The sequence below is a fragment of the Simochromis diagramma genome, unplaced genomic scaffold (assembly GCF_900408965.1).
Source record: "Simochromis diagramma unplaced genomic scaffold, fSimDia1.1 OVJJ01000802.1, whole genome shotgun sequence".
In the NCBI taxonomy this organism is placed as follows: Eukaryota; Metazoa; Chordata; class Actinopteri; order Cichliformes; family Cichlidae; genus Simochromis; species Simochromis diagramma.
The window spans coordinates 7,082,235-7,095,016 of NW_024387492.1; the positions used below are offsets into that span (position 1 = coordinate 7,082,235).

The following is a 12,782-nucleotide window of genomic DNA, read 5'->3' on the forward strand; positions in this document are numbered from 1 at the left end:
TGATAAATTGTTTACTTAGGTCACATAAAAACATATAAATCATTAATGACTTTTTTCTAAAACTTTTTTCCACATTTGTCTTTCTGAGCTGACAAAGACTAATCTCTATTTAAAAAAAATAAAAATCTTAAGGCTACGTCCACACGTACACGGGTGCAGTGTTTAAATGCTTACATATACACACACAGTTACTGTCCCTCCACACATACAACTTGGTTCTGCTTCTATGCCCCAGCTTTGTTTACTATTTCCCACCCAGGCTTCTAGACTTCTGATTGGCCAACGTTTCTACACGGTTAGGAATATATCGCCACCTGTTGCTTTGGCATGTTCCTAGCAGCGTTTTCCTTCATTTCTGCGTTTACGTGTGGACGGGATTTTTTTTTTTTTTAAAGGAAAACGGAAAATCTCCGTTTTCAAAAATACCCGTGTACGTGTGGACGTAGCCTAAGACAAGTGAAGACCTCCCGATCTGGGATCAGTGACTTTGCTTTGGCACATCTCAGATAAAATTTTAAAATCATGATCTCTCTTTACTGTTGAGCACAGAAACTCTTGTGGCCCAGTTACTTTCAAGTGAAGATCCAGCTGGAGATCGCATCAACAAGAGCACATTTGTGCCATATACAGATGTAAAGTGGATGACCCTGAGTTTCAAGCATGTTCTTACTTGGAAGAGGCAATTGTAAAACACAGTTCAGAGCTATGCGCCTGCACCTGTGCTTAGATAGAAACAAATCATTCGATCATCAAGACATTACTACTGAGGTAAAAGACAAAAACCTAAGGATTAGAAAGTTGAGTCTGTGAGTGGTCAGAGGAAAACCCGTGGAATGGCATTTTCCTCACGATCATCATAGACACGACCATGGAGCGTGCCCCCTTGATAGAACTGGCGGAGGTTGAATTTGGCAGGTGCAGAGACGTACCACATCACCACCCCTGTGGGGTTCACTGACACTACAAATTCAGTGGAGTCTTTGAGCGATGCGGTCTCATCTGTGAAGACGTTGAAAACCTACAAAGAAGACGGGAAACATAAGTGAATTTCTCTAGCAAGTATAAAGACAGACATCTTGCTGATAGAACACTTTTGGTCTCAGTGGGAAACCTTTGGTTAGATGTAGCTAGATTCTCATCATGTGTTACTTAAAGATCTGTTCTAAGTCCATTGTTGTTCTCATTGTATATCCTACCACTAGGCCATATTAGTAGTCATTTTAAATTCATTTCCTATCATCTGTATGCAGATGATATTCAGCTGTACCTTTCTTTTAAACCTTATGAATTGAATAAACTATCCATTCTAATGGACTGTCTTAAGCAATGTTCCCTCTAATTTTTCATGTGTCTGAGCGAACACACAAACTCCCTGAGCGGTCCCTTGGACCACTGTGAGCAACAGCAGACGTGAGCACTGTGGTCACGCCAGCATCGAATCCATCCAAGTTACATGGTTTATTAAAATAATCAAATTACAGCATTTGTGTTAGACTACTTTTAATTAACTGCTTTAGCCCACTTACAATGAAAATTTAAAAAAAAAATCTTGTTCATGACCTGTGTAGTAGGGGTGGGTTTTTATAATCGATTCATAGATTAAAATCGATTCTGGCTTGGATAACGTAAAATCGATTCATTAAAATCCTGAATCGATTTTTTAATATAAATTTATTTTGCCCGAAATGCCAGAATCTCTGGTGACATCTCACAAAATTTCAAGAACCACCAAACAGTTAAGACAGTAAATGAGAGCAGGTACACGGATTCTGCACATAGACTTAAACACACAGCGCGACCTGTGGATCAGAATCAGTTAGATGTCGCCTTTCTCACGGTCGGGGCTGAAAGCCGACAGCTCACTGATTCTGATCTGTCGGCGGGTCCGCGCTTTGTGTTCACACCCTTTATGCGCCGATTCTAAAGCTGTTAGTTTGATCTCTCTCCAAACAATATTGACCGAACCAGCAGCAAAAGAAGATCCAAACGCTTCACATAAACATCGTCATGAATTCACTCTGACTTTTACTGTTTTGCTTCCACCGCGATGCACAGCTCTCTCTCTCTCTCTCTCTGTACTTCAAGAAGTTTCCCTTTCTTCATTATTCGCTTGCTTGTTAAGCACAAGTCTACTGTTGTTTACAGCGCTGTCAGCCGCTGTTTTTTTCCCCTTTTACATTCTTCCGAAAAGAAAACCTCATTTCTGCTGTTCAATACTGAACAAATTTAAACTTTTTAAAATTATTCAAAATGCAAAACGCTTAACCGTGTCTCTAATAAAACCGCTGTAACGTCAGAGATAATGTTCATATGTTGATTAATGGTTTTCTTTCGTTTTTGATGTACTGCAGAATATTTTTATAAAATCCCAGGCCAGGAAAATCACCTTCATGTTTGTTTGTGTTTTATCTTCAGCTACTTTGACACAAAGGCATCTGCTGTGACGCTCACACCTGTGATAAAGTCTTGCGTGTGTCAGCTTCCTTTTTATTGATACAAAAATATGTAAATGTACTGATCTGAATTATAATATTTCTGACTGTCAAAATTTCCCAGATTTAAATCGAATCGAATTAAATCGAATCGAATCGAATCGAATTAAATCGAATCGTGGATCGAATTGATTCGCGACCTTGTGAATCGGAATTGAATCGATTCTAGAAATCAGTGACGATACCCAGCCCTACTGTGTAGTATGTTAACACTTTTGGAAGGAAAGAATAACCTGAACTCCAATTTTGAAAACAAAACTTTCTTTTTTTAATTTTTTAATTTATTTTTTTTATAAAGCTCTGCATCAAATTTGATGCCACACAAATTATTCGTGCCACTCCAAAACATAATTTCTGTCCACTATGAGATGAAGGAGAACAACAGCCTGATACCTGCAGGCCTGACAACAGGAGATGTATCACTCCTGTAACACCTGTAACATTCAGTAGTCGCCTCATTGTTCTGACACACACAACAAAACTATTGACTACACTACACACTAACTACACAAGATTTGCACTAAACGTTGCAAATCTCTCACATCTCAAAACATGGCCGTCACTCCTAAAACTTCCCCCTTTCCTAAATGACTAAATGCCATGTTGCCACATCATTTTTTGATTGGTCAACATGGTACATTTTTCCACCAATAGGAAAGGGTGGGGTTTTTTGGTTTTGTTTTTTGCTCACAGGTGGAGAGTGCTTTTGAGCGTTTTCCTTATAAAACGCAGGTTTTACTGTTTCTTCCCGCAGTAAATATAAACAACGACAGTATTCAGTAAAAAACAAAGAAAGATTGCAGATATTTTTATCATAACACTGGTTTTACGTGGCCTACCAACACAATTTAAAAACTGGTATAAAGTCCACACTTTTTCCGTCAATTGTTCCGTCTGTCCTGCTCACATCTCCAATGGTTGTACACGTTATCATTAGCGTGGCTTCACTCCACATCAGTCACGCCGCTTTATTAGCTAAAACACCGCTGTCGGCACATAAGGACGCTGTCATAGCCTGTCAATGACGTTGATTAGCTGCATATATATATATATATATATATATATATATATATATATATATATATATATATATATATATATATACAAACACCCAGCACGCCCCTGCGGGCGGTTTATCCTTCAAGCTCGGGTCCTCTACCAGAGGCCTGGGAGCTTGAGGGTCCTGCGCAGTATCTTAGCTGTTCCCAGGACTGCGCTCTTCTGGACAGAGATCTCCGATGTTGTTCCCGGGATCTGCTGGAGCCACTCGCCTAGCTTGGGAGTCACCGCACCTAGTGCTCCGATTACCACGGGGACCACCGTTACCTTCACCCTCCACATCCTCTCGAGCTCCTCTCTGAGCCCTTGGTATTTCTCCAGCTTCTCGTGTTCCTTCTTCCTGATATTGCTGTCATTCGGAACCGCTACATCGATCACTACGGCCGTCTTCTTCTGTTTGTCTACCACCACTATGTCCGGTTGGTTAGCCACCACCATTTTGTCCGTCTGTATCTGGAAGTCCCACAGGATCTTAGCTCGGTCATTCTCCACCACCCTTGGGGGCATCTCCCATTTTGACCTCGGGACTTCCAGGTTATACTCGGCACAGATGTTCCTGTACACTATGCCGGCCACTTGGTTATGGCGTTCCATGTATGCCTTGCCTGCTAGCATCTTGCACCCTGCTGTTATGTGCTGGATTGTCTCTGGGGCATCTTTACACAGCCTGCACCTGGGGTCTTGCCTGGTGTGATAGACCCCAGCCTCTATGGATCTTGTACTCAGAGCTTGTTCTTGTGCTGCCATGATTAGTGCCTCTGTGCTGTCTTTCAGTCCAGCTTTGTCCAGCCACTGGTAGGATTTCTGGATATCAGCCACCTCCTCTATCTGCCGGTGGTACATACCGTGCAGGGGCCTGTCCTTCCATGATGGTTCCTCGTCTCCCTCCTCTTTCTTGGGTTTCTGCTGCCTGAGGTATTCACTGAGCACTCGGTCAGTTGGGGCCATCTTCCCAATGTATTCTTGGATGTTCGTTGTCTCATCCTGGACTGTGGTGCTGACACTCACCAGTCCCCGGCCCCCTTCCTTCCGCTTAGCGTACAGCCTCAGGGTGCTGGACTTGGGGTGAAACCCTCCATGCATGGTAAGGAGCTTTCTTGTCTTTATGTCAGTGGCTTCTATCTCCTCCTTTGGCCAGCCTATTACCCCAGCAGGGTACCTGATCACGGGCAGGGCGTACGTGTTGATGGCCCGGATCTTGTTCTTACCATTCAGCTGACTCCTCAGGACTTGCCTGACCCTCTGCAGGTACTTGGTGGTTGCAGCCTTTCTAGCGGCCTCTTCATGGTTCCCATTTGCCTGCGGGATCCCCAGGTACTTGTAACTGTCCTCTATGTCTGCAATGTTGCCTTCTGGTAGTTCAATCCCCTCAGTTCTGACTACCTTCCCTCTCTTTGTTACCATCCGACTACACTTCTCCAGTCCGAACGACATTCCAATGTCATTGCTGTATAGCCTGGTAGTGTGGATCAGTGAATCGATGTCTCGTTCACTCTTGGCATACAGCTTGATGTCATCCATGTACAGGAGGTGGTTGACAACTGCTCCGTTCCGTAGTCGGTATCCGTAGCCAGTCTTGTTAATGATCTCACTGAGGGGGTTCAGGCCTATGCAGAACAGCAGTGGGGACAGAGCATCTCCTTGGTAGATCCCGCACTTGATGGTGACTTGTGCTATGGGCTTGGAGTTGGCCTCTAGTGTTGTACGCCACATCCCCATTGAGTTCCTGATGAAGGCTCTTAGGGTCCCATTGATCTTGTACAATTCTAGGCATTCCAGTATCCAGCTGTGGGGCATTGAGTCATAGGCCTTCTTGTAATCAATCCAGGCAGTGCACAGGTTGGTCAGTCTGGTCTTGCAGTCTCGGCTGACTGTTCTGTCTACCAGTAGCTGGTGTTTTGCGCCTCTGGTATTCTTGCCAATTCCTTTCTGTGTCCCACTCATGTATTGACCCATGTGCCTGTTCATCTTAGCCGATATGATGCCTGACAGGAGCTTCCATGTAGTACTGAGGCAGGTTATTGGTCGGTAGTTGGAGGGGACCGGTCCCTTCTTGGGGTCCTTGGGGATCAGGACCGTCCGACCTTCGGTTAGCCATTCCGGGTGTCTCTCGTTAACTAGCAGCTGGTTCATTTGTGCTGCCAGACGCTCGTGGAGTGCAGTCAGCTTCTTTAGCCAGTAGGCGTGAACCATGTCGGGCCCTGGTGCTGTCCAACTCTTCATACTGGAGACCCTTTCTTGGATATCTGCCACTGTGATGGTTACTGGACCCTGTTCAGGGAGGTCGCTGTAGTCTGCCCTCAGATCCACTAGCCACTGAGCATTGCCGTTATGGGTTGCGTCCTTCTCCCATATGCTCTTCCAGTATTGCTCCGTCTCCAGCCTTGGTGGTGCTGTTCTCTTATTATTGTTCCCTTGCCACTGAGAGTACACCTTTGCTGGTTCTGTGGAGAACAGCTGGTTTATTCTCCTGCCTTCTATCTCTCTGGTGTACCTCCTCAAGCGGCTGGCCAAGGCTGTGAGTCTTTGCTTGGCAGTTTCCAAGGCCTCAGGTATGGACAGCTTGCTGTATTTCTTATGCACCTTCTTTGTCGCACCTTTCTGCAACTCCGTTAGTTGGCTAACCTCCCTCCATGCTACTTTGATCTTGCCCTCTAGCCTCCTTCTCCATGGAGGGTACTGCCCTCTATGTCTGTATTTGTACAGACATAGAGGGCTGTACATGTCTGTACAAATACAGACATGTACAGTTTTATATATATATATATATATATATATATATATATATATATTGGCTGGACTATGGGATAAGATGGCATCGTTGTAATCCCAAACGGGAGCAGCTAGTCACTTACTGAGTAACACTGCAAAACAGAATTGTTAAAGTTTTAATTTCAATTCAGGTTAGATTATTTATTTATTTTTTGTGCGCAACGCAGATTTTCTGTGCGCAGAGACCGTGCCAGCAGTGCGCAATTGTGCACGCGCACAGCTTAGAGGGAACATTGGTCTTAAGGAAATTAATGGTTAGATGGCAAACAATTTTCTGCAGCTTAATACAGACAAGATAGATTGTTTAATTCTGGCTCCAGAGAGCATTAAGCCTCAAATTGGACAATGTTTGGAATCTTTCTCATCCACTGTAAAACCTCTGAATCTTGGGTTAACTTTTTACCAATCTTTTGATGCCCACATCAAGTTTTTGACCCCCTCTGTGCTTTCTTCACTTAAGAAATATCACTAAACTCAGGACTGTTGTCTCTCAGGGTGAATTGGAGAAGCTTGATGCCTTCGTCTCGTCCCAATTAGCCTGTTGTAATGCCCTTTCCCCTTGTCTGTCAAAGGCTTCTATAAATCGCCGTCAAGCTTTCCAAAAAGGTGCGGCAAAGCTTTTAACTCGCAAATTTTCTCATATAACCCCATTGCTAAAGAGTCTGCACTGGCTTCCAGTTAGTTTCAGATATCAGTTTAAAATCTTGACTCGTACTGTCATGGCCTTATGAGGAGAGGCCCCCACTTATATTGTCAAGCTACTTCACGCTAATTCTTGTACAAATACAGGCCATTTACCATTTAATAAAAGACTGAGTCATGTACCGTGCTATAATGCTATAATATTTGAAAAGATTTCAATCTTTTGTTTGTTTGTTTGTTTCTTGGATTTTTTTTTCCCCGTTTGTTTTCTGTAGTGCTGTTTTACGTTGGTAACCTCAAACTTCAAAAACAGGGAAGTCTGAGTTAACCTTGCTTGCCAAAATTACCCCTCTCACCCCGAGTGAACCAGGTCGAAACACGATACACATCCCTCCTAAGTCTATAAACACATACCTTGTAGCTGCCTGCAGTGTAGCTGAGTTTGCTGAGGGAAGTCGTGTAGCGATAGGGCATGTCTGTACGACGGCTGAAGAACAATAAAGCGCTGGCATTTTTTGACAGGGGGCGCCAGAACACTTCAATGCCACTTTTCTCCTGGGAGAAAGAAAAAATATGAACAATGAAACAAAAAACATTGCACAAAAGTCCACAAAAAGAGTCATTTAAAAAAGAAATGTATTTACTAAATTGTGCTTCACCTTCACAATGCGTCTTCCCTGGATACCCAGGGCATCCTGGTTGATGCTGATGGCCATTTCGTTCCGCAGGATGCTCTGGGCACCGCTGGAGATGGTACGGAGGTCATTAGATATGAAAAGAGGAGCCGCCATGATTGCCCAGAGAGCCATCTGAGAACGAGACTGTTCCATGCTGAGGCCAAAGTCGCCAATAATCAGCTGTGAAGATTAAAAATTTTCACACCAAAGAATTAAATTGGAGGCTGTAGTCTGTAGTACATGTAATCTATCTTTCAGTATGGAGGTGTAGCTGAATGATTTGTGCACAACAAATATATATCTAGAGCACTGAAGAGGCTTAAACAAATCGTAGAGTAAGCAGAGACAGTAAATATAGACATACAGGGAGTGCAGAATTATTAGGCAAGTTGTATTTTTGAGGAATAATTTTATTATTGAACAACAACCATGTTCTCGATAAACCCAAAAAACTCATTAATATCAAAGCTGAATGTTTTTGGAAGTAGTTTTTAGTTTTAGCTATTTTAGGGGGATATCTGTGTGAGCAGGTGACTATTACTGTGCATAATTATTAGGCAACTTAACAAAAAACAAATATATACCCATTTCAATTATTTAGTTTTACCAGTGACACCAATATAACATCTCCACATTCACAAATATACATTTCTGACATTCAAAAACAAATCAGCGACCAATATAGCCACCTTTCTTTGCAAGGACACTCAAAAGCCTGCCATCCATGGATTCTGTCAGTGTTTTGATCTGTTCACCATCAACATTGCGTGCAGCAGCAACCACAGCCTCCCAGACACTGTTCAGAGAGGTGTACTGTTTTCCCTCCTTGTAAATCTCACATTTGATGATGGACCACAGGTTCTCAATGGGGTTCAGATCAAGGTGAACAAGGAGGCCATGTCATTAGTTTTTCTTCTTTTATACCCTTTCTTGCCAGCCACGCTGTGGAGTACTTGGACGCGTGTGATGGAGCATTGTCCTGCATGAAAATCATGTTTTTCTTGAAGGATGCAGACTTCTTCCTGTACCACTGCTTGAAGAAGGTGTCTTCCAGAAACTGGCAGTAGGACTGGGAGTTGAGCTTGACTCCATCCTCAACCCGAAAAGGCCCCACAAGCTCATCTTTGATGATACCAGCCCAAACCAGTACTCCACCTCCACCTTGCTGGCGTCTGAGTCGGACTGGAGCTCTCTGCCCTTTACCAATCCAGCCACGGGCCCATCCATCTGGCCCATCAAGACTCACTCTCATTTCATCAGTCCATAAAACCTTAGAAAAACCAGTCTTGAGATATTTCTTGGCCCAGTCTTGACGTTTCAGCTTGCGTGTCTTGTTCAGTGGTGGTCGTCTTTCAGCCTTTCTTACCTTGGCCATGTCTCTGAGTACTGCACACCTTGTGCTTTTGGGCACTCCAGTGATGTTGCAGCTCTGAAATATGGCCAAACTGGTGGCAAGTGGCATCTTGGCAGCTGCACGCTTGACTTTTCTCAGTTCATGGGCAGTTATTTTGCACCTTGGTTTTTCCACACGCTTCTTGCGACCCTGTTGACTATTTTTAATTGAAACGCTTGATTGTTCGATGATCACGCTTCAGAAGCTTTGCAATTTTGAGACTGCTGCATCCCTCTGCAAGATATCTCACTGTTTTTGACATTTCTGAGCCTGTCAAGTCCTTCTTTTGACCCATTTTGCCAAAGGAAAGGACGTTGCCTAATAATTATGCACACCTGATATAGGGTGTTGATGTCATTAGACCACACCCCTTCTCATTACAGAGATGCACATCACCTAATATGCTTAATTGGTAGTAGGCTTTCGAGCCTATACAGCTTGGAGTAAGACAACATGCATGAAGAGGATGATGTGGACAAAATACTCATTTGCCTAATAATTCTGCACTCCCTGTATATAAAATCCTTTTATTATTATATAAAGCTCTACATAGACAGGTTCCTGCTTATATAGCAGAGTTTCTGTGAATGTATCACTGTAGCCAGCCTCTCTGTTCTTCTAAACACCATCTCCACCTGCCCCTCGCTCTGATTTTTAAACCAGAGGTGATCGTGCTTGTGAGGTAATTGTGTCCAAACTGTGAAATGGCCTTCCTCAGCCTAACAGGCCAGCTGATTCTGTGGTTTGTTTTAAACAACTTCTTAAAATCCGTTTTTGTAGGTGAGCTTTTGGTTTGGAATGAATCTCTGATCATATGGTAGATTTTGTGTTTGTTCATGTATCTGTAAGTGAAACATGTATATGTGGCTTTTCTTTTGTTTATGCTATTCTATAAAGCACTTTGTAACTATTATTATTATTATTATTATTATAAATATGTTTATATTTGGGGGAGACAGTAAGAAATTTCAATTAAACAAACCATATCAGGGTCGTTCCACCTTCCAGGACCTGCTGCAGGTGTCAGGGCGTCCTGATTTTCAAAGAACCAGTCAACAATGTTCAGTACACTGTCCCAAGAGTCCTGGATGTCACCATAGTTACGCCACAGGTTGCAGATCTCACCCAGCTGAGTGTAATTTACCTAAAAACACACATCAGTTTCATATAGTGAAGAAGCAAATACTAAGTATTAGAACAGGATTCACACAAAACATCAAAAAGTATTTTGGATTTTAATTGTACCTTAGGTGGCAGCCCACCCTGGTAGGCAGGCCAGCTGCAGGAATAGCCAATGGGACGCCCTGTAGCATTTAAAGCCTTTGACATGAGAGGGTAACCTGTTCAAAACAGTGAACAGGAGATCTCAAATGAGGTCCAATCAGCAATATCTTAATATCCACACAGAAAAGGTTCAGTCTTGTGATTTTACCCAGCTCTTGCTCCATGGCATTAGAGTAACAGCCGTCATATTTTAACATATCCACCTCCCACTCTGCAAATGTTTGAGCATCTAATTCGATCTTGTCCAGCGGGGTGCCAGGGTAGGCCATACATGTGAGTTTGCCCATGTCCCCATAGATGCCCAGCTTTAGGCCTCTGTTATGCAAGTAGTGTGCCAGCTTTTTGATTCCTCCTGGAAACCTGAAAGAGTAATATCAAACACACACATTTTAAAAAAGCCTTCAGCTTTCATTTTGTAACCACAGCATGATTTTTTTTTAATCCTGTAACCAAATTTCCTTTTGCACTTTCCAGGGAAGTGAAAATTCATATTTGTGCTGACACTAAAACATACCTGCTATCAATCTCCTGAGTACTGTGTTTTGCTTTTCACATGATTGTATGACTGTCACACTACTTCACTGACTGTAGGCCAATAACAGATATATGTTTACAATGGTCTTTGTGCTCACGCAGCAAATACTGCACCTTTTAGGATCAGGCTGCAGCCGTCCTTGATCGTCTCTTTGTTTGGAAGACCAGCAGTCATCTATGTTCACGTAGACGTAGCCGAGTTCCTTCCAGCCATCCTCTGCAAGTCTGTCTGCCATGTCCATGAACAGATTCTCACTGGAAGAAGGACAAAGATGTTTCATAATTGTCTCAATCGTATTCCTATTTACACTGATACTGGTTCAAGGTTCTTTATTTGTCACATGCATAGTTATACTTGTATAACACACAATGGAATGTAACCTGACATCCTCCTCGACATGTGCAAAAATGGTGGTGGTGGGGGGGGGGTAGAAGAAGAACATTATATATACATATATAGTATATACATTGGGTGAATGTGCAGTAGTGGCAGCAAGCAGGTGAATTCTGTACATTAATAAGAATAGACATCTGACTATTTGAAGATAAGAGTGTAAAGAGTGTAAAGAGCACTACCGTATCTATTAGATATTCTGTTCAAACCAACTGCTTCTACTGGCTTTTGTTATATCCTGTTATTATATCTCTATAAAACTGAGACTAGACCATTATAGTTATAATACCTAAATACCTTTTAAGTTTTCAATACAGTCAAGCCTGGTGGTACACATTCAAAATTTTGGCTTACCTGATGCAGTTCTTTGGGTCGTTTTCACAGTCAATATCACATCGGTATCGTTCCCATGCCAACCACCCCATGGGAGGGGTCCTCATCAGTCCATTGTCAAGGGCCAAAGTGGTCCCAGTGAGCGCAAAGGCAAAAAAGAGCACTGCAACATGCATTTCTGCAAATACAAAATTACAAGCTGAATCAGATGTCAGTGCAGTGTGTCAAAGATGAGCCAGAAGAGTACGTCCAGAAGACTAAACGGCAAATACAGGTTAATGATTGCAGCACCTGACGAGTAATCACCTGACATGGGTGTGAACGCAAAACAACCTTCTCGGTGACTTACCAGTGAAATAGACTGATTGTGTCAGATGACCAAATAAAAATCACATGCTTATATAAACGATGTTCTGCTAAATAAAAGTTAGAATATAAAAGCTGTTCGCAACATGATCGTCATTTGGTTCTTGTAAATACGCAACACTCGATCTCAAGCGAGTTTTTTGTATTATAAACACTAACTTGACGGTAGCTTATTACGTATAACTAATCTGGCACAGACAACAATTATTCTAGCAATTTAAAACGCAGGGAATCTAATACACGTTTAAATGATTTAAACGAAGGGATTTGCTGAATACATGTATGAAATGAAAAGCTGAACTCACTGAAGTCCGATCACGGCTCTTGGAAACTGAAAGCTAGACAGAGCAAATAAGACCAAGAGCTCAGCCTCCTGCAGTCCGATTCTGTGCTCTTGTCTCTAGTCTCTCCCTCACTTCTTTAAATAAATGGTGTGATTAAAGAAAACCTGCTCGGTCCTACTGTAGGGGAATATACAAAAAAGTACACATTACAAGGAAGTGGGAGCCACGTGACAAAGGAACCCTATCAGCTGACCACAAACCAGGAAGCAATAGAGAGAAAAACCGCTGGGGAGACCTTTGATTGCGGTTTATTTACCTCAGTTTTGTAGCTAATTTGATCTAACAAAAAAACAACAACAAAAAAACACCTATTCCAGTTTCGAACTGTTTATGTTTAATGAGGTGATGTTAAATGTTATCAAATCATTCATACAATGTTGTTTCATAAAAGCCATAGATTGTAGTAGCCTTCACCTCTCATTTGGAGTTACAATCCTGGTGATGTCTTTGTGTGATTAACAAAATAACTACTGCTTCTTCCTCAGAGAGGAA

General features: G+C 42.5%; 1 protein-coding gene across 1 annotated transcript; it reads right to left on the reverse strand.

The window, feature by feature from the left end:
- Positions 1 to 391: 391 nt before the first annotated feature.
- On the reverse strand, positions 392 to 12,455 carry LOC120724586 (alpha-N-acetylgalactosaminidase-like). The gene is made up of 9 exons (XM_040016844.1): positions 12,252 to 12,455; positions 11,602 to 11,758; positions 10,968 to 11,108; positions 10,468 to 10,679; positions 10,281 to 10,375; positions 10,018 to 10,179; positions 7,625 to 7,822; positions 7,380 to 7,520; positions 392 to 1,018 (listed from the first exon to the last, which is right to left on the reverse strand). Exons 2-9 carry the CDS (start codon positions 11,754 to 11,756, stop codon positions 815 to 817), a joined length of 1,308 nt encoding a protein of 435 aa, XP_039872778.1. The 5' UTR covers positions 11,757 to 11,758; positions 12,252 to 12,455; the 3' UTR covers positions 392 to 814.
- Between the last annotated feature and the right edge of the window lie 327 nt (positions 12,456 to 12,782).